General features: G+C 45.2%; 1 protein-coding gene across 1 annotated transcript in view; it reads right to left on the bottom strand.

The window, feature by feature from the left end:
• The window catches only part of Tjp2 (tight junction protein 2), a 100,284-nt gene that overhangs the window by 12,513 nt on the left and 61,772 nt on the right, over positions 1 to 25,999 (bottom strand). Inside the window, 16 exon segments of the mRNA XM_052763348.1 lie at positions 184 to 394; positions 1,765 to 1,844; positions 3,104 to 3,199; positions 3,659 to 3,846; positions 4,628 to 4,838; positions 6,061 to 6,169; positions 9,118 to 9,268; positions 10,186 to 10,252; positions 11,410 to 11,540; positions 12,427 to 12,535; positions 14,454 to 14,607; positions 15,310 to 15,413; positions 20,221 to 20,833; positions 21,837 to 21,939; positions 24,062 to 24,101; positions 24,104 to 24,185. Of these exon segments, the coding sequence (XP_052619308.1) occupies positions 184 to 394; positions 1,765 to 1,844; positions 3,104 to 3,199; positions 3,659 to 3,846; positions 4,628 to 4,838; positions 6,061 to 6,169; positions 9,118 to 9,268; positions 10,186 to 10,252; positions 11,410 to 11,540; positions 12,427 to 12,535; positions 14,454 to 14,607; positions 15,310 to 15,413; positions 20,221 to 20,833; positions 21,837 to 21,939; positions 24,062 to 24,101; positions 24,104 to 24,185 (2,449 nt within the window).

Genomic DNA, 25,999 nt, shown 5'->3' with positions numbered 1-25,999 from the left:
CTTTACCATCATTTCTGGCTGTCAAAATCACAGAGTTTAATGTACAAATGCCATAGGTCTAAATATCCACCCCATCATATTAACTATTCTTGAGTGAGTCATGAGCATGATTCCATATCCCACACTCAGATTATTTCCTTATTTCTCATTTTGAGCGCGAACCACCTTTTAAACTTCACTTACCTGTAAAAAGATGAGAACAGGCTTTTTTGAGCTTGTTGGCTTGATCAAATAACTTCCTAGAACTTTTATTGGATGTTGGACTCAACCTTTGTCTTATGGTTTTAACACCTTGTTTGGAATCCAGGTTGAAGAAAATCACGATTGGGAACCACTGAGTGTAATTGAGCAGGTCCACAGCTTTGGGAGTCACATCAAGGAGGGCATGCTTGTCCTGTTTCAAGTGGAGAAAGGATGGGACATGGTGGCATAAAACAACATCATCAAGGGGTTTGTTTTCCCAGGTAAAAGCTGTGTCAGATACAATGTATATATTTAAATCTTTCTTGGGGATGGGCAGAGTCTCACATGGGGTAGCTCTGGCTGGAAGTCACTATGTAGACCAGGCTGGCCTTGAACTCAGAAATCTGCTCCTTCTGCCTCCTACTGCTGGGATTAATGGCATGCACCACCATGCCCTGGCCTTTATATTTAAATTAAAAAGCCAAAAATATTTCTTTCCATGTTATGTCCACTTCCATACTATCAAATAAAACTTTTTTTCCCCCCTGGTTTTTCAAGACAGGGTTTCTCTGTATAGCCTTGGCTGTCTTGGAACTGGCTCTGTAGACCAGGCTGACCTCAAACTCACAGAGATCTACCTGCCTCTGCCTCCTGAGTGCTGGGATTAAAGGCGTATGCCAGTACCACTTCCTGGCTGAGATAAAATTTCTTATAGAATGGCTGGAGAATCCTCCTAGTCCATGGCTTCATCCTCCAGTTTCTCCTGAGATCAACAGCGAGTAAAAAAAGGTGAGAACAGTACCAGGCGGTGGTGGCGCACGCCTTTAATCCCAGCACTCGGGAGGCAGAGCCAGGTGGATCTCTGTGAGTTTGAGGCCAGCCTGGGCTACCAAGTGAGTTCCAGGAAAGGTGCAAAGCTACACAGAGAAACCCTGTCTCGAAAAACCAAAAAAAAAAAAAAAAAAAAAAAAAGGTGAGAACAGTATAAGGTTCTAAGCGGGAATGCGGGGACAGGCCACATTTTATTGGAGTATATTTTCATGTTTGGCCTATTTGGTTTGGGTTATTGCTGTTTATCTCCTTATAAATTAAATTATCACAGATATAAATGTGAAGAAAAATTACCTGTGTGTATATACATACATACATATGTGTACACACACACACACACACACACACACACACACACACACACACACAGAGTGATGGTATCTCCATGGTTTCAGGGAACTCTGCCACAGAATAGCATCTGGCTTACATAGTGAAAAGGCTTGAATTTACATAAGCTTTTATCATTAGCATTTTTTAATGATTCCTTTTTATTTTTATGTGCATTGGTGTTTTGATTGCATGTATGTCTGTGTGAGGGTGTTGGATCCCCTGGAACTGGAGTTATAGACAGTTGTGAGCTGCCATGGGGGTGCTGGGAATTGAACCCAGGTCCTTTAGAAGAGTAGCCAGTGCTTCTTAACCTCTGAGCCATCTCTCCAGTTCTTCGTTAGTATTTTATTAAAATGCATATTCTATTCCAAACCACAATCCAGTTCTCCGACAACATGGGCTTCTGATGAGTTTCCTCACCTGCTCAATAATCTGCCGCACAGTGTTCAACCGAACCACGCCACTGGATTTCTCAGATCCTGCGTCTTTGGGTTCAGTTTCTGCAGAAGAAGAGGGCTAAGTAATACTGGTGGGAAACAGTGACAACCAAATACCCAACTTAACATCAGCACTGTGGGACACCTGACACAAGCCATCCCCTCATGGCATGCAGTGCAATGGGATCACACCGCTCGTTGAACTGCAACTGTGTGTGTGTTCTTGTATATGTGTACACACACCCAAGTGTACACATGTGTGTAAGTGCTTGTGTGCATGAGTTTTACACATCAAACACCAGGGTTTCACTCATACGAGGCAAGTACATACCACTGAGCTACAACCCCAACACTATTAAATGGAAATCTAACCATGAGGAAATTGCTACGTCAACTAACTAACAGTGAGTATTTATGCTCCAATTGGCATGTATTCTCCAGGTATCAATATCCCAAGAAACTCTTTTTGAAAGGACAGATCTAGAAATATAAAAGTCCTAAATATCAACTATAATGGATGAGCCTGAATTTAAAAAAAAAAGAAAAGAAAATGTTTGGGACCAGAAATGCTACCCAATTTTGTTAATATGCATAATTAAAATATCTGAAAAAAAGAGACCCACATCTAAATATCAGACTCACTCATGGTTTAGCCAAGCACAGTAGTATATTCTTGTTATACCAGCACTTGGGAGATGGAGGCAGGGAGATCAAAAATGCAAGGTCATCCTCAGCTACACAGTAAATTTAGGGACAGCCTGGGCTATCTGAGGGACCCTGCTCAAAAAAAAAAAAATTCATTTCTATCATCCCTGTCTCATACACATAGCCTGAAGATAATTTTATGGAGCATTTTTAGTGCATCTGCATTTAGATACTGATCATTCTTACATACATAAGAGCAAGTGTGCAATTTTCCACTGATGCTATCATGTTGATGCTCAGAAAGTTTCAATTTTTGGAATACTTCCGATTAGCAATGTTCAAACTATAACATTAATATTAAATCTCTTTGTTACTGAGGGGACAATGGTATTGTCATTGTGTAAAATACTCCTGTTGTGAGGAGACTCACGTGTACACTCAAGAATAAAGCCTCATAACTCCACAATTAAGACACAGAACCGGCTGAGTAGACAATTTCAAATGGGGGGAGAATGTGTGTCTGCCTTTGGGCAGGTGGTGGAGAGAAAGTGTATCTGACAACATGACACAGTGACTCCAGGCACAGTGGGTGGATAGCCACCATTCTTCCAACTTTTGTGTACCAGAAACATTTCAAAATAAACACTCTGGGAGCAAGACACCACGAGCTGACTTACTTGCAGTTTGAAACAAGTTAGGTAGCTCAGTCGCCAACCTTTCCATTGCTATATCTGCTATGGGGCCGAATAAGACCACAGGTCTCTTGAAGCCAGCTGAAAGGAAAGCAGAAAGATCAGCAGACATGTCCCCATAATTCCAATGTCCCGATGAGAGACGAATGTACTGTCTACACTCTTGCAAACTCAGCAAAAGGAACGGAATTCTCCCACCCCGACCAGGACTCCAGTTTCTTCCCGAAATAGCAGCCTTCACTACCCTCCCCACAGAGCAGAGTTCAATAGAAACGTCACTTGTCATTCTCTTGTGCTTCACATCCCCACTCAGTGGACAATATACAAATACTCGAGTGTCAGGATTAAAACTGTTTTCTACATTTGGAGAGTTTGCCTCCATTGAGGAACCGAAACCTCCCAGGCTCCTTGATGACTATGACTCCGTCCCCACACCCTTGCTGTGACACAGGTGAAGTTGGAACGTGATGGTTACAGCTGCCCTGGAGGAAGCAGCTCGGAGCTCAGCAGATCTCTTCCAGGCCCATGTGGCTGCCTCACCTTCCCTCAGCAGAACCTTCTCGTAGGCCGGGAACTTGGTGCTGACTGACACAGCAGCCGTCAGGTCTTCCCGGCTCTTCCGGATGTTCTTCTTGACCCCGGATCTCTGGCCACGTGTCCTCCAGAAGTCTGCTCTGTCCCCAGTGGTCTCTCTCTGGGCATTCTGGACACTAGCCATTTGCTCAGCTCTGAAGGAAGAAGCCAGGAGAAGTCATTCTCCACAGCACATGGACAGGTGACTATCAAGACCTAGCCAGGATCACGTAAGAGCCCAGGGCCGACCGAGACTGACAATGGAGACAATGGAAGGGACTGAGGCGAGAATAGGCAGTGTGTAAGCTTCACTGTCAACCTGACTAGATTTAGAATCACTATGGAAACACACCTGTGGGTCAGTCTATGAGGGTATTTCTAGAAAGGGAAAAACCACCCTGAATAGATAACACCTTCTCATGGGCTGGGGTCCAAATTGAATATAAGGAAGAAAGCAAGCTGGAGACCAGCATGCCCCCACCCCCTCTCTCTCTCTCTGGTATTTTGTCATACCAATGAGAGAAGTCCAACGAAGTCTCTGAACAGTACAGTACAGAACATGCCGTGTTTGGCTCATATGGTATGTAGCGTGAATGCATGTAGTAAACAGATCACCTTTCTTAAGTTGACACTGCCACCCACCAGCAAGTGTTTCCCAGGGTGTGCCAGCCTCCTAAGGATGGAGACCAGGCATGCCGGGGGCGCTATGGCCACACGGTGTTTCCCATAAGCAAGGCAGCAGGTAATCCTCAAATAAACCAAGTGCAATAACCAAGCCTGAGGTGCTCGAGACTCCAGAGGTGCCGGCTCTGTCCCCATAACAACTGATGATGGCACACGATGACGTCACGTGGGAGTCCCTTCAGGGCAGTTCTGTTGCCTTTTGATGGGAAAGGGACTGAAAGGTGTGTTTAGGAAAGTACGGTTCTTGGTCACCTGCTCTTGTTAGGTATTAAGCCTTTCTCCAGCTCATTTCCAATCCTCACAGCCAGCCAGTGGCCCAGCTTGCCATCATACAGCGTGTCTACCACTCGGAAGACCTCGCCCCTGGTGAAGGCCAGGCTCTGTGGGGTTTCCTTCTCACATTCAAAGTGGCTTCTTATGAAAAACGAATCTCCTCTGCCACAAGCCAGGATGTCTCTGTACACTGGAAAACAAAAGCACTGTTGGCTGTGCTGGGCTTAACTGAAGACCATTCCCGAGTCACCCTCATCCCAGTCCCTCCATCCCCAGGCCATGGGCCTGTGGGAATCAGGCTCCAACAGGAGGAGGGAAGAATCATTAACCTCCTGAAGTGCTGTGATGGGAGATTTTATGTGCCAACCTGACAGTGTATGGGTGTGCCCAGACAACTGATTCAACATTATCCTAGGCCTTTCTGAGAGGACACAGTGGTTGATGGGGGAATGAAATTAACACTCAAATGCAGCGGTTCTCAACATGTGGGTTGTGACCCCTTTGAGGGTGGCCTATCAGATATCCTGCATATCAGAGATTTACATTATGAAATATAACAGCAGCAAAATTACAGTTATGAAGTCACAAAATGAAATCATTTTATGGTTGGGGTCACCACAGCATGAGGAACTGTATGAAAGGGTCGCAGTCTAGGAAGGTTGAGAACCATTGTTCAAATACGTAGATTGAGTAAAGCAAACTGTTCTTCCTCATAAGGATGGGGCCCCACCTAGTTGAGAGCCTGAGTAGAATATTCTGTCAAATCAGAGGGAGTTACTCTTCCCACCCCTGGCCTTCCAGCTGGGACATTTGCTTTGCTCCTACCTTTCGACTGTATCTACACCATCAATTCTCCTAGAAGTTAGTTAGGCTTTCAGCCTAAAACCAAAACCGAGTCTTTGATTCTTCTTTGATTCTGCTAGGTCTGCCACTTGCTAGCTCACCCTGCCCAACATGAGGCAACCTCACCAACCTGCACATTCACACCCACCAAGTCCATAACAATGTGTCTTTATCTCTTATTGATTCTATTTCCCTAAGGACCCCTTACTAATATAGTTGTTCACCGATCTCTTGACACAAACAGGAAGGGACTATTCTTGTCCCCCACTTTATAGGAGAGGACCTGGAAAGGTGAAGCAACTTGCGAAACTGGGGAGAGTTAAGGGGAGCCACTGCCACCCATTGTATGGAGACGCTATAACAATTCCAGAAAAGTCGTTTAACTCCAAACGACACACAACTGGCAAAATTATTTCAGGAGATGGAGGGAAAACATTTGTCATTCAAAATTAACAGCACCCAAATTTTCTCCATACACCTGTTGGGCCAATGTTGCTTATTCTGGTCCAAGACACCCCGTTCTTCATTCACACTTCCCTCAAAGAAAACAGATGGTCAAACTTGCTCACCGTCGGCTCGGCTCTGAGCCAAAATGGTCACAGTTTCACCTTTGGGGATTTCTAAAAGGTAGAGAACCGCATCTTCCCGAACTAGCCCTCTGAAGTCCTGTGTGTTCACCTGGACAGAAGCAGAAATAACAAATGAGTAACGGGGGCAGGTTATAGTAAGGTTTTGATGGGGCTGGGGAAATACCACAGTGCTCAAGTACTTGCTTAGCATGTACAAAGCCCTAGGATTAATCCCTAGCAGTACCAAAAATTTTAAATGTAAGTCCTAAGTTTCTGTTGGTTTCCACTGGGGCCTGCCCAGGGCAAAAGCAGGATGTACACAAATCTATACTGTTGTACAGTTGCCACTCAGTCCCCCTGCCCAGCACCTTTCGATTGGCCTGGACTACATGAGTACTGTTCTACCTTCCTTCTTCGGTACTCTGCAAACCACCACATCTGCCAAGTCTACAAACCAAGAATCTGTCACTGAGTTGAACAGTGGCAGCACATGCCTTTAATCCTAGCACTTGAGAGACAGAGGCAGGCAGATCTCTGTGAGTTTGAGGCCTGATCTACAAAGTGAGTTTCAGGACAGCCAGGGCTACAAAGAGAAACCCTATCTCAAAAAAAGAAAAGAAAAGAAAAGAAAAAAAAAAAGGAAATGTCACTTAACTGATTAGAATTTCTTGTCATTCTGTCTGTCTCCCTTTCTTCAAAGTACCCCAAAAAGGTGGTCAGAAAGGTACAATATTAAAGTAATAAACAGATAACTATAATCAATATTGAATGGTGGAGTCTATGATTAACAGATCTGGCACCGCACTTTTTAAAAATTAACTCAAGTAAAATCTTGAATGCACACTCACAGATCAATCCAACCTTTCTCCTGTAACTCCAATCACTTAAAAACTATCTAACACTAGAAATGCTGATGCACAACTGTAATCCTGGTGTTTCTGGCTGAGGCAGGATGGTTATGAGCTCAAGGTCAGTGGAATTCTGTCTCAAAAGCAAAGCAAAACAAACATGTTTGACATGTGTTCATGAAACACAATGCATTAGTCTTACATGGAAGACCACTGGCCCCTGTATCATTAAGCTGCTGGCCTATACACCCTTATGGCAAGCAGTCCACAGCATTTACCCACTACGATTGAAGGGGAACACTACAGAAAGATGCTGTAAGATAACATTGAAGCCAGTGAGTCGTTTTGATTTGCATTTCTCTGATGGCTATGGATGTTGAACATTTGGAAAAAAATGTCTTGTCCATCTGTACTTCTTCATTTGAAGATTCTATCTACTTCCACGCCCCAAGGTATAAAGATTACTTTATGTTGTAAGAGTGCTTTGCCTGCATCTATCTCTCTGTACTATGTGTGTGCCTGGTGCCCAAGGAAGGAGAGAAGTGACTCCCAAAAGGTGTCCTCTGACCTCCACATGTATGACAGGCACAAGAATGTCATGTCCTGACCCCCCTCCACACACACGAATAAGATGTAGTCCTTAAAAATCCATGTATTTTAACAACAAACAACCACCACTACTCCACCTCCTGCAAACGTGTTCGGTTTTCTTTTTGTCTTTTCCATCCCGTAACAGTTTTTGAAAAAGAAATACCAGCCACACCACATAAATAACAAAGAGGCAGTTAAACCAAGCAAGAAAAGAAATAAATAAAAGCAGTCATATTTCTGTTGTCTGTAAGACCTGTGTTCAGCTGCAGTACAGCACACTGTACATGTCAGGGCTTACCTACCAAAGGCAGAGCCATTCTTAAAAACCTACCACCACTCCCAACAACAACAACAACAAAAAATGGCCAGGCTATGCACACAGTCCCCTTCAGACCTTCAGGCTGACCAAGGAGTGTGGAACACAGTCAAGTGCTTCTGAACTCCAAGGTCAGACTGTGCAGTCCTTTCCAACAGACAAATATCGTCTTTCATTATCTGAGAGCAGTGTGCAGGGCCGGGCTGGGTGTGCTGGGAGCCTGGGGAGGATTCGGTATCAGTTTCGGCTCACTGTGCTTGTAGCTGCCTCTGCTTAGCTCGGGGAACTCACTCTTCCTCAGCCTTTTACAGAAAAGAAAGAGATCTTGTAGTCAGCGAGAGTGATGACCAAGGCCACTTGCTGTCTGGCCTCTACGGAGGACTACCGCCAAGGAAGTCAGGACCCACCAGTCTCTCCCTGGTCATCATGGCGATGCCAGGAAACAAAACTTTCTAGAAAAGCTCTGAGGATGGACACAATTCTCCTTGTCTTTAACAGTGTTTTATACAGAAACTGGGAGTCTGAAGCCCTAGGTGAATTCTCTACTTTGCTTCATAGAAATTCACACAATTGTCCACAAGACAAATGTATTTTATTTTTCAACTTTAATAAGCAAAGCTCTAAACCTCTAGCTTCCCAGTAGCAGGAAACTTGTTTTCTCTTCATTAGCATATGTACCAAATACAAATTATCATGTTCTGGCATTTGAAAAGATTTTCATCAATAGCATGGGAGGCTGGGGGTGAAGAGATGTCCTATGTTGTCTTGAGGTTCACTCAGGTAATCTTCTAGGACCCTTCCTGGAGCCAAAGAAAGTCCTAGACTTTTTGCAAGGTCTGGCAACGCCCACTCTAGAGGTGCGATCTGAATCACTTCAGCTGAGTGCAGAGGAAGGGTATGCCCTTGCGTGCTGAAGCCTGACTCTCTGAGTGATTCTGCAACTTCTCCCCTCTCCCTCGGGCCTAGAAGTGCTCACCAGACCCCCAGTCAATGACATGTGCGTTTTCCATCAAAGTTTGTGTGTGCGTGCACATAGAAATAGAAATAAATGTGAGTTTGAGGCCAGCTTGGTCTACAGAGCCAGTTCCAGGATAGTCAGGGCTACACAGAGAAACCCTGTCTCAAAAAAACAAAACAAAACAAACAACAACAAAAAAGAAAGAAAGAATCCCAATGAGGGCTCCCCAGCATGCCAAACTATTACAGCAACCAGGAAAGCATTCTTCTCAGAGCTCTGTCATCGCTGAAAAAACGTCAAGCAAAGCAACTTCCCAAGGGTCTGGTAGAAGGCAGGCTTCTTACCTTCAGAATCTGGTCTCCTTCTTGCAGGCCCTCCTGCTCTGCGGAGGTGCCCTCCTGAATGCCAGCGACAAATATCCCGACGTCATTCCCGCCAGCCAGCCGGAGGCCCACGCTCTCTCCCTTCTTGAACCTCACCATTTTGGTGTTCGGGCTGCCGTAGGTTTGATTTCAGAAAGGAAAGATACCATTTAAAATGGAGGACTCACATCAAGATATTAAAGATGTAACTATTTTCTAGCTCAGAAGGGATATCACAGTTTACAAAAGTTGCCTCTCAATTTTCTCATTTGTCCTATAATTTGATATCCCTGGCACCATATGCAAGTCTATATATTACAAGTTTTTCGATTGAAAAACTAAGTAAATGAGAGGTATTCTTTTTGGAATGGCTTTCAAATCGGTGACAAAGGTAATAGCCCTTGGTAACTAAAATATACTAAGCTGAATGATTGCATTTATTTCACCTAAGGTTCTGAAAAAATAGATGAAATTTAGGAATGTCTATCAGCCCACAAAGGGGCAAAAATACAGAATTTACCACATGAGCTCGTCTAAGAAGAGAGGATGGAATTGGGGGTTGACTCCAGCTCCTGATAGGAGGGTGTCCTCCCAAGTCTACTCCATCGAACATTTAGTCAAATATAGACAGATTCAAGGAAGCTGGTCCTAACCCGACAGCCGCTGTCTAGACAACATCACCCCTTCTCCCTCCCCAGCACACCCCTGCAGCCTCTTTGGGAGCACTGCAGTCGGAGCTGCTTCTCCTGTTCGGGAGTTAAGCATCTGGCCAAAGCAAATACTCAGAAAAACATTCAGGAGAAGTAGACGGGTAAGTAAACAGATACCAAAGCCACAGACTTCACCCAATCCCAAATTCTGCTCCTCTCATAAATGATTCCTCTTTCTTACGAACGTCGGGAATAAGAGTTGACAAAAGGCGGCTGAGGAGATGCAAACTCAGCATCTGGGGTAGGGCAGGAAAAGCACCACTGCTGTGGCTTTCAGCTACGCAGATCTGCCGAGCGGAAGGAGAGTGGATGGGGAGAGAGGAGTGACGGAAGTGCATACCCATAGATTGCTTCGTCTTCAGGACTAGGACGAAGGAACGTTCTTGGGGCTGCTCTGGGTTGAGGAACTGTGAATTTAAAGATTTTATCTGGTTTTATTTTACGCATACGAGAGATTTTTTTCTTCATATACATATATATGTACCATGTGAATGCCTAGTGTGGAGGCCAGAAGAGGGCATCAGATCCCCTGAAACTAGAGTTTCAGAGGGTTGTGAGCTACCATAAGGATAACGGAAAACTCTTAACCTTCGAGCCATCTCTCCCGTCCCCGGGCACTGTGGATTTTAAAAAAGTTTAGTGTGGACTGAAGGTGTGGGGCTGAAGTGTGGAGCTTTGCCACGCATGCAGGAGGTTGTGGATTCAAGACCCATACCATGAAAACAAAACAAGACAAAACCCTTTTTCCTTATCATCCAGACCTGCAGGAGCTTCTCTCTTAACATAAAGAGAGCAAAATCCACAGTCTTCAAGTGTGTCTTATGCTTCAAGTGTGTCTTAGGCTTCAAGTGTGTCTTATGCTTCAAGTGTGTCTTATGCCACGCTTGCACTATCCCATCAAACAACAGCGCACACCTTTCCCTGCTCACTAGTCCACTCCCATTCCCAAGGGCTTCCCCTTTCTTACGTTGTCTTCTTCAGTTTTATTTCTTTAAAAAAAAAAAAAGAGGAAGACTTAAAGATGAAGCTTAACTTTAAAACATTAGCAGTCATCACAGTGTCTCAAATTCAGAGAAAAAAACCCACCCAAAACACAAGGTACACAGGGACATGGCAACACCCTTTACGGCCTGAGAACAAGACCATGTTTGCCCACATAGGAATGCTTATGTACCCAGAGCTCCGATGATAATTTCAGAGTGGTAAGAAGGAGTAGGGTGATGACGCTGGGTTTGTGGACAGGGGCAAGAGGACTAACTCAAATATGTCAAAATGTGACCAGTTCCAATGATAGTAAAAAGGGTACCTCCTACATGAAACGAGAAAAAATAAAGAGGCCCTCTTCTACTTTACAAATTTTAAAAATAATTTTGCTTTCTTTCATCCACATTCTGGAAATATCAAGCACATATTTCTGAACTCAATTCTTCAAAGTAGTGGTACTGGGTGCATATGCTTAGCATGAACCAGCTTGTGTATAACACACACACACACACACACACACACACACACACACACACACACACACACGCACACACACACACGAATGACCTTAAAACCTTACCTGGGGTTTCTTCCTGGTACCTGGGCTCCTTGTTGGCCTCGGCAACACCTGCAGTGATGTCCCCCATTGACTTGAATGGAGTGGGTGTGGCACCCATCCTGGACAGTCTGCCTGAGGTTTCCTCTCTTGAACTGAAGCACATACCATGATCATTGTTGTTGGGGTTTTTTCTACTCTTTTTTTTTTTTGGGGGGGGGGGGGCTGCCACACAGCTCCCAAATAAATCACACAGGGAGGCTTATTCTTTTTTCTTTTTCTTTTTTTCTTAAAGAATGAGAGATCTATCTGCATGTACAACTTTATTCCAGAAGAGGGTATCAGATCCCACTAGAGATGGTTGTGAGCCACCATGTGGTTGCTGGGAATTCAACTTAGGACCTCTGGAAGAGCAGCCAGTGCTCTTAACCGCTGAGTCATCTCTCCAGCCCTGGAAGCTTATTCTTAATTATAAATGTCCAGCCTTAGCTTGTTTGTTTCTTGGCAGCTTTTCTTAAATTATCTCTGGGCTTTTCCTGTTCTTTTTTTTTTTTTCAGAGCTGAGGACCGAACCCAGGGCCTTGCACTTGCTAGGCAAGCGCTCTACCACTGAGCTAAATCCCCAACTCCTCCTGTTCTCTTACTTCTATAAATCTTACTCTTACTCCATGGCTGGCTGTGTAGCTGGGTGGCTGGCCCCTGGAGTCCTCCTCCTTCTCTGGCTACTTCTTCTTTTCACTCTTCCATCTCTTTTTTTCTTCTTCTTCCAGACTTCTCCCTCTATATATTCTCTCTGCCTGCCAGCCCCACATATCCTTTCCCCTGCCTTGCTACTGGCCAGTTCTTTATTAGACCATCAGGTATTTTACACAGGCACGGTAACACAGCTTCACATATTAAACAAATGTAACATAAACCAAAGTAACACAACATAAAATAATATTCTACTACAGATCATGTCTCGTTAGATAACACATGCGCAATACACACTCAAGTGCATTCACCAGTGACTAAGAGAAACGAAAGACCACACTGCCTTACCTCGGCCTCTCCTTCAGCTTCTCGCTGGAGGAATGAAAATCCTGATCAGAATACTGCTGGCGCCTCTCCTCTGGAGAGAAAGATCGGTTGGACTCTATTTCTGAGATATCTGGTTTCAAAATAAGGAAAGTCCTTTTCAGTAAAATACATACATACCCAAAATTATACCAGTCTCTGAGCAGGAAGCATGAGGGAAGGCCATCAGTTTAGCAGGTTTTTGTTTTTTACTAAGGGACAAAAAGAAAACTTGCTAATTTCACAGAGACATTATCTAATTCAGACAGTACACTTCTCTCATCCCACTTTGCTTTCAGAGCTGTTTTAAGGGGCCCACAATCCAGCTACAGTGTAGAGTCCCTCTGCATCTACTGTAGAAATTGGTTCCTGAACCATTTCCCCAATGAAACTCGGCAGATGATTAAGTCCCTTGTGTAAGATGCCAAACATTAGCATGCAGCCTTAGCAATCTTCTCCTGCATATTTTACCTACAATCCATAACATCCTGTCAATGCCATATCAACAGTGGTTACACTGTACTGTTGATAGAATAACAAGAAAAAGAAACCTTAACCCATGATCGCCTGAATCCGAGGTTAGAGAAACCACAATTGACAAGCAAACCAATGCACCTCACATTTTAGTAGTGTACATTCAAAGCATTTAGGGATCTTGTTGGAATCAAGCTCCCTGACACCAACGCTGTACAGAGGATCCCATGATGAAAAGTAAGGAAATAAACTGTAAACTACTACAGCTGGCTGCCATGATCTCTTTGCTTGCCTGTACTATATTCAGCCCAGATGAATTGATTAGATTTCTAATATACCGGAAATGAAATTAACTTTCAAAACCAAGCATGCTGTTCACACAGCAATCTCAGGTTCACACCTTTACCTGCTGAGTCATCTCGTCAGCCCACAATGCTATTTTCACCCTGTAGTCTGAACAAGGGGCCGGCGGAAAAGCCAACTGGGTCTGGGATGGAATCACGCCTCAGGGAGCATGCACATGGAGGCCTTCTCCTGAGCTACATCCCCAGTCTGGAAGTCTTACAAGAGGCCATCTTCTAGTTGACATTGCTTTTAGGCTATGCCTGTGAGGGAGTATTAGCAACCCTTTTCCTGCACCCCTAATCATGTGACTTTTCTAAAACATCCCTGGAAGGGAAGGCAGCAATCTTCACTCTGCAATTCGAAGACTCCACCCCTTCCCTGACAAGGAAGGAACTCTCAGAGCTGGTCCCTGCAGTTGCAGTGTTTATTAGTATTAAAGGGGCAGTTACTGTACTTGATTCCTTCTTTTGCAAGGAACGTGAGAAACTGGAATAAATGCATTTATCCAAGTTTAAAACAGTGACAACAAGCAGGGCCAGGGGCGTATGTTAGCAAGCAACACGTACCGTACTACTGAGCCGTTTTGACTGATCGTTTAGTAATATCTATATGTTTCACACCACCTTCAAAAGGTGGAAATACTAACAGCTTTGTTTTCCTTAAGCAGAGTTGGAATTTATGAAGAGATTTTAACACAGATTTTAAGCACTAGAGTTAAGAGAAAGAATAAGCTCAGGAAGAAAGGAAGACACACCCAGGAGCATGGGTTTTTCTTGCTGCTTGGTTTCTTTTTCTTTCTTTCTTTGAGGCTGGTCTGGAACTTGCTAGGTAAACCAGTCTGGCCATGGCTCTGCCTCCTGAGAAAGGAATTAAAGGCTAACTACCATGCCCGGCTTCTGTCATTTTTAAAGCCCAAAAGTCTACACTTGACTAGTGTCTGCATGAGCACTTGGCATATTATATGTTACTAGTAAGTTCTCTTCTCAGCGGCCTAATGAAGAGGCCTTCACCAGAATTTCCTACTAGAAATCTACTTTCGAAAGACACTTTAATAAACAAACAAACAAAAAGCCAGGAATACCTCTCTTTTTTAATCAAAGTTTAAATGCGGCCTTCTTTGCCCCTCCAGCCCAGGGCTGCCTTCAGGCGTGGCCCTCCTGACACTCCGGAAGGCACACAGGCCCCCTTCTTACCTTCTACTTCCGAGTCGCTGTCATTGAGGGAGGGGACGTTGATGAGGGTCTGCCTGCTGTCTCGAAGCACCACAAGCTGCAGCTTCCCCCTAGATTTTTCTATTAGCTTCCGAGCGTCCGTTAAAGACATGTTCTCAGTAACGGTCCCATTGATCTGTGTATATGAAGAACAGCCATGTCATTCATACGCAGAACAACCATTCACATCTACGTCAAAAAAAAAAACAAAAAAACCCACCTATTCCCCTTTACAGAACTGCAAAGAATTTGCTGAGATACTCAAACCACGCTTCAGGATGACTGAATAAAAACGAATTATCCTTTAAATGAAATGTGACCGCACACGCCCCGAGCAGGCACAAAAGAATCAGAGTACAGTTAGTTTACTCTGTTCAGCCACTTAACTTCCAATTCAAGACGACAGCTCGGTTTACAGCTGTAACATGCTTCCTGATTGGAGAGGTTTTAAAAAACTCCCAAGCATTTAGCAAGCACAGATCAGAGGTTCCCAGGCTCACCTTCCCTTGGTACAGGATCCTAAACTTTAAATCAACAGGGAGAAGGTTTTCTCTTGGTTATTAAATTAGTATAGCCTCTAAGGATGGTTTTTCCTTTTCCTTTTTAAACTATCTTTTGGGGGGTGGGTTCGAGAGGGAGCAGGGCTCCCGAGTTACATCCCTAGTATCTCTGTTTATTTTTGTTCTTTGGACAAAGACCACCTCATCACACTGCTCTCCCTGTCTCTCCCCTACTCCTGGCCACTGAGACTCAGATAGTCCGTCCGTGGTGTGGATGTGGGAGCGCAGACTAGGAATGCATGCAGGCACACGCGCGCTCCCCAACCTTGGCTTCTCACCTTGAGAATTATATCCCCCTCGTGAAGGTTGCCATCTTTGGTTGCCAGTCCTGTTCTGGTCATTTCCTTGATGAAGATCTGACTCCCCAGCCGGAGACCATACTCTAGAAGACAGACAGGGAACACACACACTCTGAACTTGTTCCGAAAACTTAAGGCTGCCTTGGAAGACTATTTCAAGCAGTTATGAAAATTTAATTTTTATATGGGATACTCTGTTAAACTGGCCTGGAATCTTTAAGAGGGAGAGAGAGTGTGGAGGGAGGGAGGAAGTGGGGGAGAGCCTGGAATCTTTAAGAGGGAGAGAGAGTGTGGAGGGAAGGCGGGGGAGGGAGAATGGATTGGAGGCAGAGAAGAAGTGGATAAAGAGAAGTAGAAAATAAAAAAAATAAATAAAAAAGCAGGAGAAATGAATACAATGTTGCAAAATGTTAGCCACTGGTCAGACTCTAATTGGTCAGGCTGTGTGGGTACCTGATGTAGGAGGGCACACTTTTCAAGTAAAAGGTTGGTGACAACAATCTGCTCCATCCATCTTAGCAGGAAATTGTGCTGGCCCAGGAAGCTGGGGACACAGTGTATGTCATCGGTGACACTTCACACTGCCCAGGTCTGTAAGCTGGGGCAGAGCCATCCCGGAAGCATTGTCCTAACAGTCTGCAGCACTTTGAACTGTACTCAAAAGAAAACCACCACCACATCTAGGAGGGAGGCACACTTTTCAGTATTTTAAGTGTTCTACAGACTATTCTGACACTATTTGCTAAGCCTCTAAAAAGACAGATTCTAATGGTGAACTATAGTGACTTTGAAAGGCATCCCAAGCAAGCTTGAGAGCAAATACATTCAATTTGTTAAGTTATTACTAGTGTTCTGACTCAAAACTGCATGCTTACAAACAGTAGCTTTTTTAAAAAAATTTTTTTACTATATAGGGAAAGTACCTTCTTGTGATCCCAAAAGAAGTCATTTTAAAATCAGTTTTAATAAACTACAGGAAGCTTATTAGCATTTGATCTTATTACAAAGACACAAAGTGCTTTGTTGTATAATCCTCAGTGGGACAGTGAACATCTGATATTTGTAAGACACTAGGTTCATCTTTAGCATCACCACACACAACAACTAAAAAGAAGTACTGAGGTACACTCCACACCCTCCTAGGGATACCACATCTCTCCTATGGATGACAAAGCCCCACTAGTTAGATCGACAGCCCCAGGACAGAGCACTGAGAAAGTCCAACTTTTCTTACCTATAAACATTTCACCTAGCCACCTAGAAGCTTAATAATGCTCTTATTGTAACACAGGAGTGTCTGCAAATAGTTTCATGGGCATCTGAATGAACAGTTAACCAGCTTCTGATACCCAGCAAGGTGTCTGGTGACAGGAGCTGGTGGCATTCCTTCTTAATCGATAGTAACTCCTGCCTACTGGGTTTCCTAGAAGATTCATTTTCATGTAACCTTAGCCAGAAACAGCTGAGTTACAAGGTAATCTTAGCAATTTTTTTCTTTTAAAAAGTGGAATCATGGGCTGGAGAGAAGACTTAGCAGTTAAGAGCACTTGCTACTCCTGCAGAGGACCCAGGTTCAGTTTCTAGCACCCACATGATGACTTACAATCATCTGTAATTCCAGTTCCAGGGGATCTGATGCCCTCTTCTGACCTCCTTAGGCACCAAGCATGCATGTGGTACACACACCCACATGCAGGCAAAACAATCATACATAAAATAAAAATAAATCTTTAAAAAATGTAGAACTGGGGCCAGTGGAATGGCTCAGTGAATAAAGGTGACTGCTGTCAAGCCTAAAGGGAGCTCAGTCCCTGAAATCCATACAGTAAAAGGAGAGGAACAGACTCTCGTGGGGTTGTCCTTGGAGCTCCATGCAAACATTGTTGTACACATGCTCCTCCCATCAATAAAATTATACAAAGTATTTTTTAAGTGGAGGGGCTGGAGAGATGGCTAAGAGGGTAAGAACACTGCCTGCTCTTCCAGAGGATCCAGGTTCAATTCCCAGCACCTACATGGTGGCTCACAGCTATCCATCACTCTAGTTTTATTTTTATACATTCAAACAAAACAAACACTCATACACATAAAATACAAATAAATAAAATGATTTTAAAGAGTGGGTTTTGTTGTTGTTTAAAGTGGAATCAGGTGAGAACACTTGTCTGGCATACACTAGGCCCTGGGTTTGATCTTCTTCACTATCAAAAGTTGTTTAAACAATTTCCAAGTTTGGGGAATAAAATGGTTAAAAGGAAAACACCCCATCAGGAGAGGAACACAATCCCTTTATTTCTGCACTTAGTTAAGTGCCCAAGATGGCCTGGGCAGTCTCATTGGACAATGCCTTCATTTTATTTAAAGATTTGCTTTTTAAGATTTATTTTTATTTGTGTGTATGCATGTGCACGAGTGTGTGCGGATGTGCATGTATATCACATATGTGGACGCCTCTGGAGGCCAGAAGAGGGCATCAGAATCCTTGGAGCTGGAGTTACAAGCAGTTGCAAGCTCCCTGGCATGGGTGCTGGGAAGCAAACTCTGGCCCTCTGGAAGAACACCAAGCACTCTTAAGCACTGAGTCATCTCAACGCTAGCCCAACAGTATAGTCTTAAATTATGGATCATAATTCATTAATGGGTCTTGACTTGAGTTAATGAAGTCCTAACAGTATTTTAAAATTTCAATGCAATGGAAACTCCCAGTACATCACACAGAATAAGTAATATTCCATGAGGTTTCTGTTTAAGTGTTTTATATGTAGGTATATGGGAGCTAATCTTGCATGTCAACTTGACTGTATCTGGAATCAACTAAAACCAAAGCTGCTGGGCACACCAGCGAGGAATTTTTCTTACTAGGCTTGTTTGAGGTGGGAAGACCCACCTAAAGTTGGGCTTCATCTTCTAGTAGCAGCCCACATAAGAGGACAGGAAAGAAGGAAGCCTTTCCATTGTGCCTGCTTGCCCTCACTCTCCCTGGCAAGTTCATTTTCACCTGTTGCTACAGCCAGATTCCAATGTAGACTGAACACCTCCCAGACTCCAGCACCGGACTGTGACTGCTGACAGACATCCCATCTCATGGACTGAACAACTACCGGATTCTTGACCTTTATGTCAGAGACAGCATTGTTAGACCACTGGACCACAGCTATAACCACTGTAAGACATCCCCTTTATATACGTGTGTGAGTATATACACAGACACAGTGACGCACACAGTGACACACAGACATACACACACAGTGACACACAGACATACTGACACACACACACAGAGACACACAGTGACACACAGACATACACACACACACACACACACACACACACACACACACACACACGCACGCACGCTCACTCATTCTATCAGCTCTGTCCCTTTAGAGAGCCCTGACTAATTCCAGGTACCCCCACGCTTGCATGACATGAGTGGTTGTTCCTATGACAGGAGGGCATAAAAGAAGAGACGAGGGTGAAAACGCAGAAAGAGGAGGAAAGGACTGAATAGCAACGTCCCTCAGAATGGATCAGACCTCTTGGAAGGAGGTCCCTGCCTGGCGCTCACTCTCAAAACATCTCTGGCCTCCATCTTTCAATCTGGATCCAGCTTGGAGACCGGTGAAGGGCCATCCCTTACACATACCTATAAAGATTCTGCGAAATCTTCATGCTTCCAAAGTTGCTGACAGGGATGCCCCTCTCCTCAGCAATGGTGCCACCCCAGCTTACACAGGCCCCGTGCTCCAGGTACCTCACTCCTGACCTTTCATTACTCTAGTTATTTCAGTAGGAAAAACTCAGGAACAGACTCATCTAAAATCCCCTCAGAAACGCAAACCCCAAGCTACAGACCGAATCTTCCGCCTTGCATTCACCATTCTCTTCCTAGAACAGTGAGAGAACCCACGAGACAAAAGTTATGTTGTAAGAAAATTCATAAGTAGGAAGACAAGACCCAAGACTGGAAACGGCTCAACTCCTGTTCATCTCCTCGCTTCAGATCGGCTAAGTGGGAGTTCCGGCTTCCCTACTTCCTGTGTTTCAGAGTCCTCCTCTATGAACAGTACTAACAGTTTCACTGTATAGAATTAAATGAATCCTGGGCCGGGCGGTGGTGGCGCACACCTTTAATCCCAGCACTCGGGAGGCAGAGGCAGGCGGATCTCTGTGAGTTCGAGGCCAGCCTGGGCTACCAAGCGAGTTCCAGGAAAGGCGCAAAACTACACAGAGAAACCCTGTCTCAAAAAAAAAAAAACAAAAAAAAACAAAAAACAAAACAAAAACAAAAACAATAAATGAATCCTGGATGAGATTAAGTGTGCCCACATCTCCAGGAACGCAGTGTGGGGCCAGCAGACTAAGCCAGAGCCAGCCTCCACACACATACCAAAGCCCCTGACCTGTAACACAGGAATGAGGCCTCCTACCACCAAGGTCTTTGGGGGGATTAACTAAGACTATTTACTCAATACCACCCCTGGCCTAGAATAGAACTCCCATCTAGATGAGCTGGGGTACAGCCTTCTACTTTGTGCTTTTCACCCAGAGAAGCACTAAGCTTGCCAGCTGAGCCTGTTCACACAAAGACCCTATAGTTTCTGGTTCCCAGGGCAGGAGAGACGCTGAGAATCTTCAATATAACAAGTGTACGGGTGAGCTACTTCTCTGAAGCAAAGCCATTAAGACACCGGCGTCCAGATCAGTGGACTTGTCTGCATCTCGTCTCCTTACCACAGAACAAGGACCCAAGAGTAATGTGGCTCTGAGAAATAAATGAGCCGCCAGGTATCTGCCGGTTCAGGCTGATGCCGAACACCAGCAGGTGCCGGGCGAGCACCAAGGTGATGTTGGCAGCATTGCTTGTATTCCCACATCACGTGTGCCTACCTTCATTTGCTTTGCTTTTGGTGAGAAGGACGCCGATGGGCCTGTCTGGATCATGCTTGTGCTCCTGCCGGGACCTAGGCTCAGGACTGGGGCTCCGGGAACGTAGGTGTTCGCGGCTGTGACTGCGCTCATAGCGGCGCTCCGGCTGGGCTCTGTGGTCATACGATGAGCTGTAGCCTCCCTCATAGTCGGGCTCATAGGATTGGTGATAGGTGCGCTCATAGTCTCGGTCGTAGTCCCTGTCGATGCTGCGGCCACGGCTGTGGTCCGGGGGCACAAAATCGCGGTCCAGGCCCCGTTCCAGACTCCGGCCACGGCTGCGCTCCCGGCTGCGCCCGTAGTCTTCGTGGTCCAGGCCACGTTCCAGGCTCCGGCCACGGCTGCGCTCCCGCTCCCGGCTCTGCGTGCGCTGCTGGGGGCGCCCCCTCTCCCTGCTGTCGTCCCAGCTCTGGCTGAGCATATCGTGGCTGCTGTGCCGGCTCCTCTCGCTGTAGCCGCTGCGGAAACTTCTGCCATCAAATTCATCTATCACCTCAAAACCTCGGTCATCATGACTGAGAGGGGGGCTGCCCTGCAGCGGGGCCACCTGAACCTTCCGGGGCCTCTTGACCACCTGTCCAGACAAACAGAGTAGATGCAGGACAGAGCAAACAGAGAGAACTGGGAGGGCGGTGGCCCTGGTTCCAGCTTCAATGAAACTTTCCCTCTCTAGACTTCCACGTGTGGGAGGGAGTGGGCAGGTCATATATATAAACAAAAAACCTACATCCCTTAAACATCTGTATCCCTGCCAACCCTCCCAGCCCCAAGGTTCCTATCCGGAGCCAAGGGCAATAAAAAACCTCACGAAGTTAGAATAAGATAGGAAAGCGACTGCAGCTGTGAGTGTAGTGCTTTGGAATACTCCTGACCAAGTGTGAAAAGCCCCAAAGGCTTGGGTCAGTTCATCAAAGTCAAATGAAAACCCAGGAAGTGAGACGTTTTTGTATATAATTGCTGACACTCCTGCACTTGATACAGGAAGAGGGGAAGAGGTAACCCTTCTAGACAAAACAGAACTGCAGAGACAATCAATTACAATGAGTGCACTTATCCCAGGCCATCTGGAGACACGGACTGGGTATTAGACAGCTCAGCAGCTACTGCTTTCCTTAGATTTGTTAACGGGATGGCCCTATTCCTGGGAGATGCGTGTGGCAGTCTTTAAGTAGGATGCTTGCAACCTTCCTCAGGTTCACTACACCTGAAACATCAACCTAGAAAAATATCAAAGCTCCAAGAAGTAAGCTGGCACTAGGTCAGGTAACTGTCCAATGGTCATTTTCTTTAGGAATAGAAAACAAACATTCTTAAATTAAAATCAGGTTCTCTGCAATAACAATATGGGCTCTTAACCACGGAGCCATCTCTCCAGCCCTTCTTTACATTCCAATAAACAAAAAAATATTTTTAACTTTTTGAAAGATTTTTAAATTTACAGTTTATGTGTAAGGACATTTGGTTTGCATGTCTAGATGTACCACGTGACATCACGGGACGTAAAATGTCTGCGATCTTCCCTAAGGATGTTTGGCTTGTATGTATAGGTGTGCTCCACGTGACATCACGGGACTTACAATGGCAGCGATCTTCCCACTTTTCCTAAGCTGCTGAACTGCAAAGGAATGGAGCACGTCCTCCATGGGGGTGCCATTGACCATGACCACCCTGTCATTTTCTCTGTAAACAAAAAATAAACATCAGTCATAAAAACTCGTGCTGAGACATCTTGAACCCCTGACAGAGAACAGAAGCAGTAAACGAGCCCCAAAAGCTTATTAAGGACCCCAGTGTGTGGCGGCTCCCAAGTCAGGCCAACCTGGTCTGAGCTCTTCAGAGGTAAGGAACCAGAAGCCATACATTCAGCTTCTGGGGGTTTACGAAGAACCACCATGTATGTGTAAAAGACCTGTCTGGACCACAGGGTCGCACCAGAAGGCACCCAGTCATGAGGCAGTCTGGAAGACAAGAAGAATTCAACGACAGTCCTATGTGCTGAAGCACACAGCGAGCGGCAAAGAGCCCACATGGACATCCCTGAAATAGGCACACATTCATCTGTGTTAGAGGGAAAGAGGTTGAAACTTGCCTCAGAGTCTTTTTTTTTTTTTTTTTTTTGAGAAGAGTCTCATGTAGCCCAAGTTGGCCTTGAATTTACTATTTAGCAAACCAAGGCCTTAAACTACTGATCCTTCTGTATCTGGCTCCATCTCTCGAATGCTTAGATTATAAATGAGCACAATCAGGCCTGGTTTCTTCTTCCTCAGCTTCTTGTTTGTTTGAAAATGGTGTTTCTCTATGTAGCCCTGGCTGCCCTGGAACTCACTCTGTAGACCAGGCTGGCCTCAAACTCACAGAGACCCACCTGCCTCTGCCTGGTGCAGCGATTAAAGGCGTGAACCACCACCACCCGGCTTCCCTCAGTTCTTGAAGAAACTTTAAGAACACAAAATCCTATCACTTAGGCTCATCCAAAGTTATTTTAAAATTTTATGTTACTCTAAATAAAAGACTAACTTTTATTAATGATAAGACTACCAACTAATAGGATGGGAGCACAGAGATTTTTAAATCTCACACAAATTCAACTTTTGAATGATCTGGCCAATGTAGCCACATCGTTATCTCCAGATTCTTTCCTGACAGGATTCAGGGTCCATCTTTTAAAGTGGAGTTACCTCTTCAGAAGAGAAGGCTGGCAGGTAGAGAACTTGAGTTTACCCGTCATGAATTTTTCCGATATTAAATTCTGTTGGGGGGTTGCTAGTTGGGTTTTTACTTGGGGGGAGGGACTGCTAAAGATTAATCCAAGGCCTTATCTAGGCTAAGTGCTCTTCTACTGAGACACATTCCGAACATCTTAATTAAATTTCAAAACATACATTTAAAAAAAAAAAACTCTTGGAAGACGTTGAGAAACGTGAAACTGAGATGGTCAATTCTGTCAACTTGGCTGGGCTGACAAGCACCGAGAAGATTAGCAAAGCTCACTCTAGGTGTGTTTGTGGGGATGTTTTCAAGAGAATTAAGGGGGCAGACCCACCCTGAAGGTGGGTGACCCCATTCATGTGCTTGAGGAAATACAGGAGAAAGCCAGGAAGGGCAGGTATTGTCTCCATCCTTCCCCCTCTGCTTCCCGGCCACCACGTTGTTAGCTCTCCTGTTCTACCACATTCTCCCAACCACAACAGATAAAACCTCTGAAAAGGTGAGCCAAAATAAATAAGTGCTTCCCTGAGGTTATTTTCTCAACTCTTGTGTTGCGGTGACATAAGGTGCATGTTCAGAAAGGGTTCCCAAGGCCTGAGGATGCAGCTCAGTTGGTATGCTTCTCTAGCATGGATGGAGCCCTGGGTCCAGCCCCCAGCACTGCATAAACTGGGTGTGCGTACAAACCCAGCACGCAGGAAGTGGAGAATCAGAATTCAGAGTCATCCTATCTGTGTGGGGAATTGGAGGCCAGCCTAGGCTTCAGACACTGTCTTCAAAGTAAGGAGGGAGGGAGAGAGAGGGGCACAGAAAAGCTAAAAGGTTTCCTAAACCTACAAGTGAGCATTCTAACTGCCCTCCTATGGGGTGGGAGGGTCGACACACAGGATTTCCCTCTTGCCTCCAAGTCTGGATGGTCCCCAAAGTTTGGTGACTGTTAAAACATAACGTATTAGCTGTGATGCTAACCCTCTCTTAAAGTCTTGAGATGTAATATAAAAGTACACTAAAAAGTACACAACCGTCATTCACACCCTGTCTAGTGCCAATCTGCAGGGCTGGCAGGGGCCGGGGAGGGGGTGAGGGCACTTACTGAAGCAAGCCATCAGCGGGTCCACCTGGGAGCACATCGAAATGACAATGGACGTTTCCCCGTTTTCAAAGTGTGGGTTGTCTCTGCCTCCCGACACTGCGATTCCAAATCCTCTTTTGGAATCCTGTTCATTAGAATTAGGAGAGAGGAAAAAAAATGAAAAAATCCTTCCATAAGTGGCTTTCGGGATTTATTACAAGCACTCAATAAAATAAAGGTCAAATCAATAACCAGAGACAGCCCTGGGACAGATGGGCTGACAGAAACAAATGACAAACAAAATAGAGCCACACTGTGGTCAGCTGACAGGTTCCTAAAGGGAAACTGCTTATCTACAGGGAGCAGCCTGGCAGGAGGCGGGAAAGATTGACAGCCCAGACTGACATTATCACCAGAGGCAGGAGAAGGAAGGCTGTCTTCTGTCTAAACAGGAATGTACTGTCCTAACGCCAGGTAGACCTGTTCACAGGATCGTTTGACCCGAGCTGGAACAATGTCAATAAAAATTGACTCTGTGAAAAATGTATTCTAAGTGTATCTTTAGCTGAAAGTGGCGCATGCCTGTAATTCCAGCTACTTGGGAGGTGGAGGCAACAGCGTCAGGAATCCAAGGCTAGCCATGACAGCATGGCAAATTGGGAGGCTAGCCTGGACTGCATGAGACCCTTACGCAAAAAACAAACAATAGCACGATGGTATAATCTTTAAATTCAAGTTGGAAAAGGTGGCAAATGCATTTTCATCCAGGGTAAAAAGAACTGCATGGCCTTTAAAAATAAAGCCTAAACAGAAAGCTGCTATTATGGGGCTGGGGTCTGCCCAATGGGAAAAGGAGCGCGGGGGGATGGTTCAGTGGATAAAGGAACTTGCAGCCATGGTGAAAATAAATCACTCCTCCACGTCCTCTGACCTCACCCAGTGCTGTGGCATGCAGGTACGGGAGTGTGCACATGTGTACATGGATGCACACATGTGAATGAAAAAAACGTAATAAGATAAATAAACAAAAAGCTAGTATTGTGATTTTAAAAGAGCAAAGCACTCAACCCTTCCCAGTGTGCATACAAGAGGAGAAATAAAGGTTTACTATCCATCACTGATTTAGCCATGCACACCAATGAACCGAGGAAACACATACTCTTACTTCGGTGTTTAAAAGGCTAAACCACACAATAGGAACACTGACATTATAATCCCAAATCAGGGTTGATGATACAAAACTACACTCAGAATAAGAGAACCTCTTTATTCAAGGGCAAGTTCGTGGGGGCCCAGTGTTCAGACTGCTTACAAACACAGACAGCCCAGGTGGTCTCCGCATGGCCTTGGATATGCCAGCACCATCACCAGCACCTGGTTTTAGACAGAGGCGGCTCCATCTTCTAAACCAAGCGTCTGGACCATATAACAAGGGTTGTATGATACGCTGGTAAAAGGGGCTCACACAGGAGTCAGAAGGGTGTGTGAAGTTAAACGGGCAAGCCTCAACTGAAGAATTCATTGTGACTGATACAGAAATCAGGACACCTGGGCTCTGACCCAGGGACAAAGTTCTGAGGGTCAAGGGAGACGTTTCCCTTTGTCTAGAAAATGGCAGAACCTAGAGAGATTTGGAGCAAGATGATCTCTGATGCTCACTGATGTTGACAGGAGGGCAGGTTGCTGGGATGAGACTGCAGACCATGAGCTGACTGCAGATGAGGCAGGGTTAGCCAGCTTGCCTGGAGCATGAGGCTGTGTGTGTGTTTGGCGGGGTAGTGTGTGTGTGGGGGGGGGGGGGGGCGCGGGGGCGACAGCGACGACACACGGGACTGGAGATTAGGTGCAGTTCTAGAGCAGTCAGCCCAACCAAAAAACGACATATAGAGTAGGCTAACACATCACACTTTTATTTTCAGGACAGAAAGAACTGACAATAACATGTATTTATTACGCATC

Source organism: Peromyscus californicus, unplaced genomic scaffold (assembly GCF_007827085.1).
Source record: "Peromyscus californicus insignis strain IS unplaced genomic scaffold, ASM782708v3 Scaffold_4__1_contigs__length_199733344, whole genome shotgun sequence".
Lineage (NCBI taxonomy): Eukaryota > Metazoa > Chordata > Mammalia > Rodentia > Cricetidae > Peromyscus > Peromyscus californicus.
Note: the sequence above shows the minus strand (reverse complement) of the source record. Positions and strands in the feature narration are given on the sequence as shown.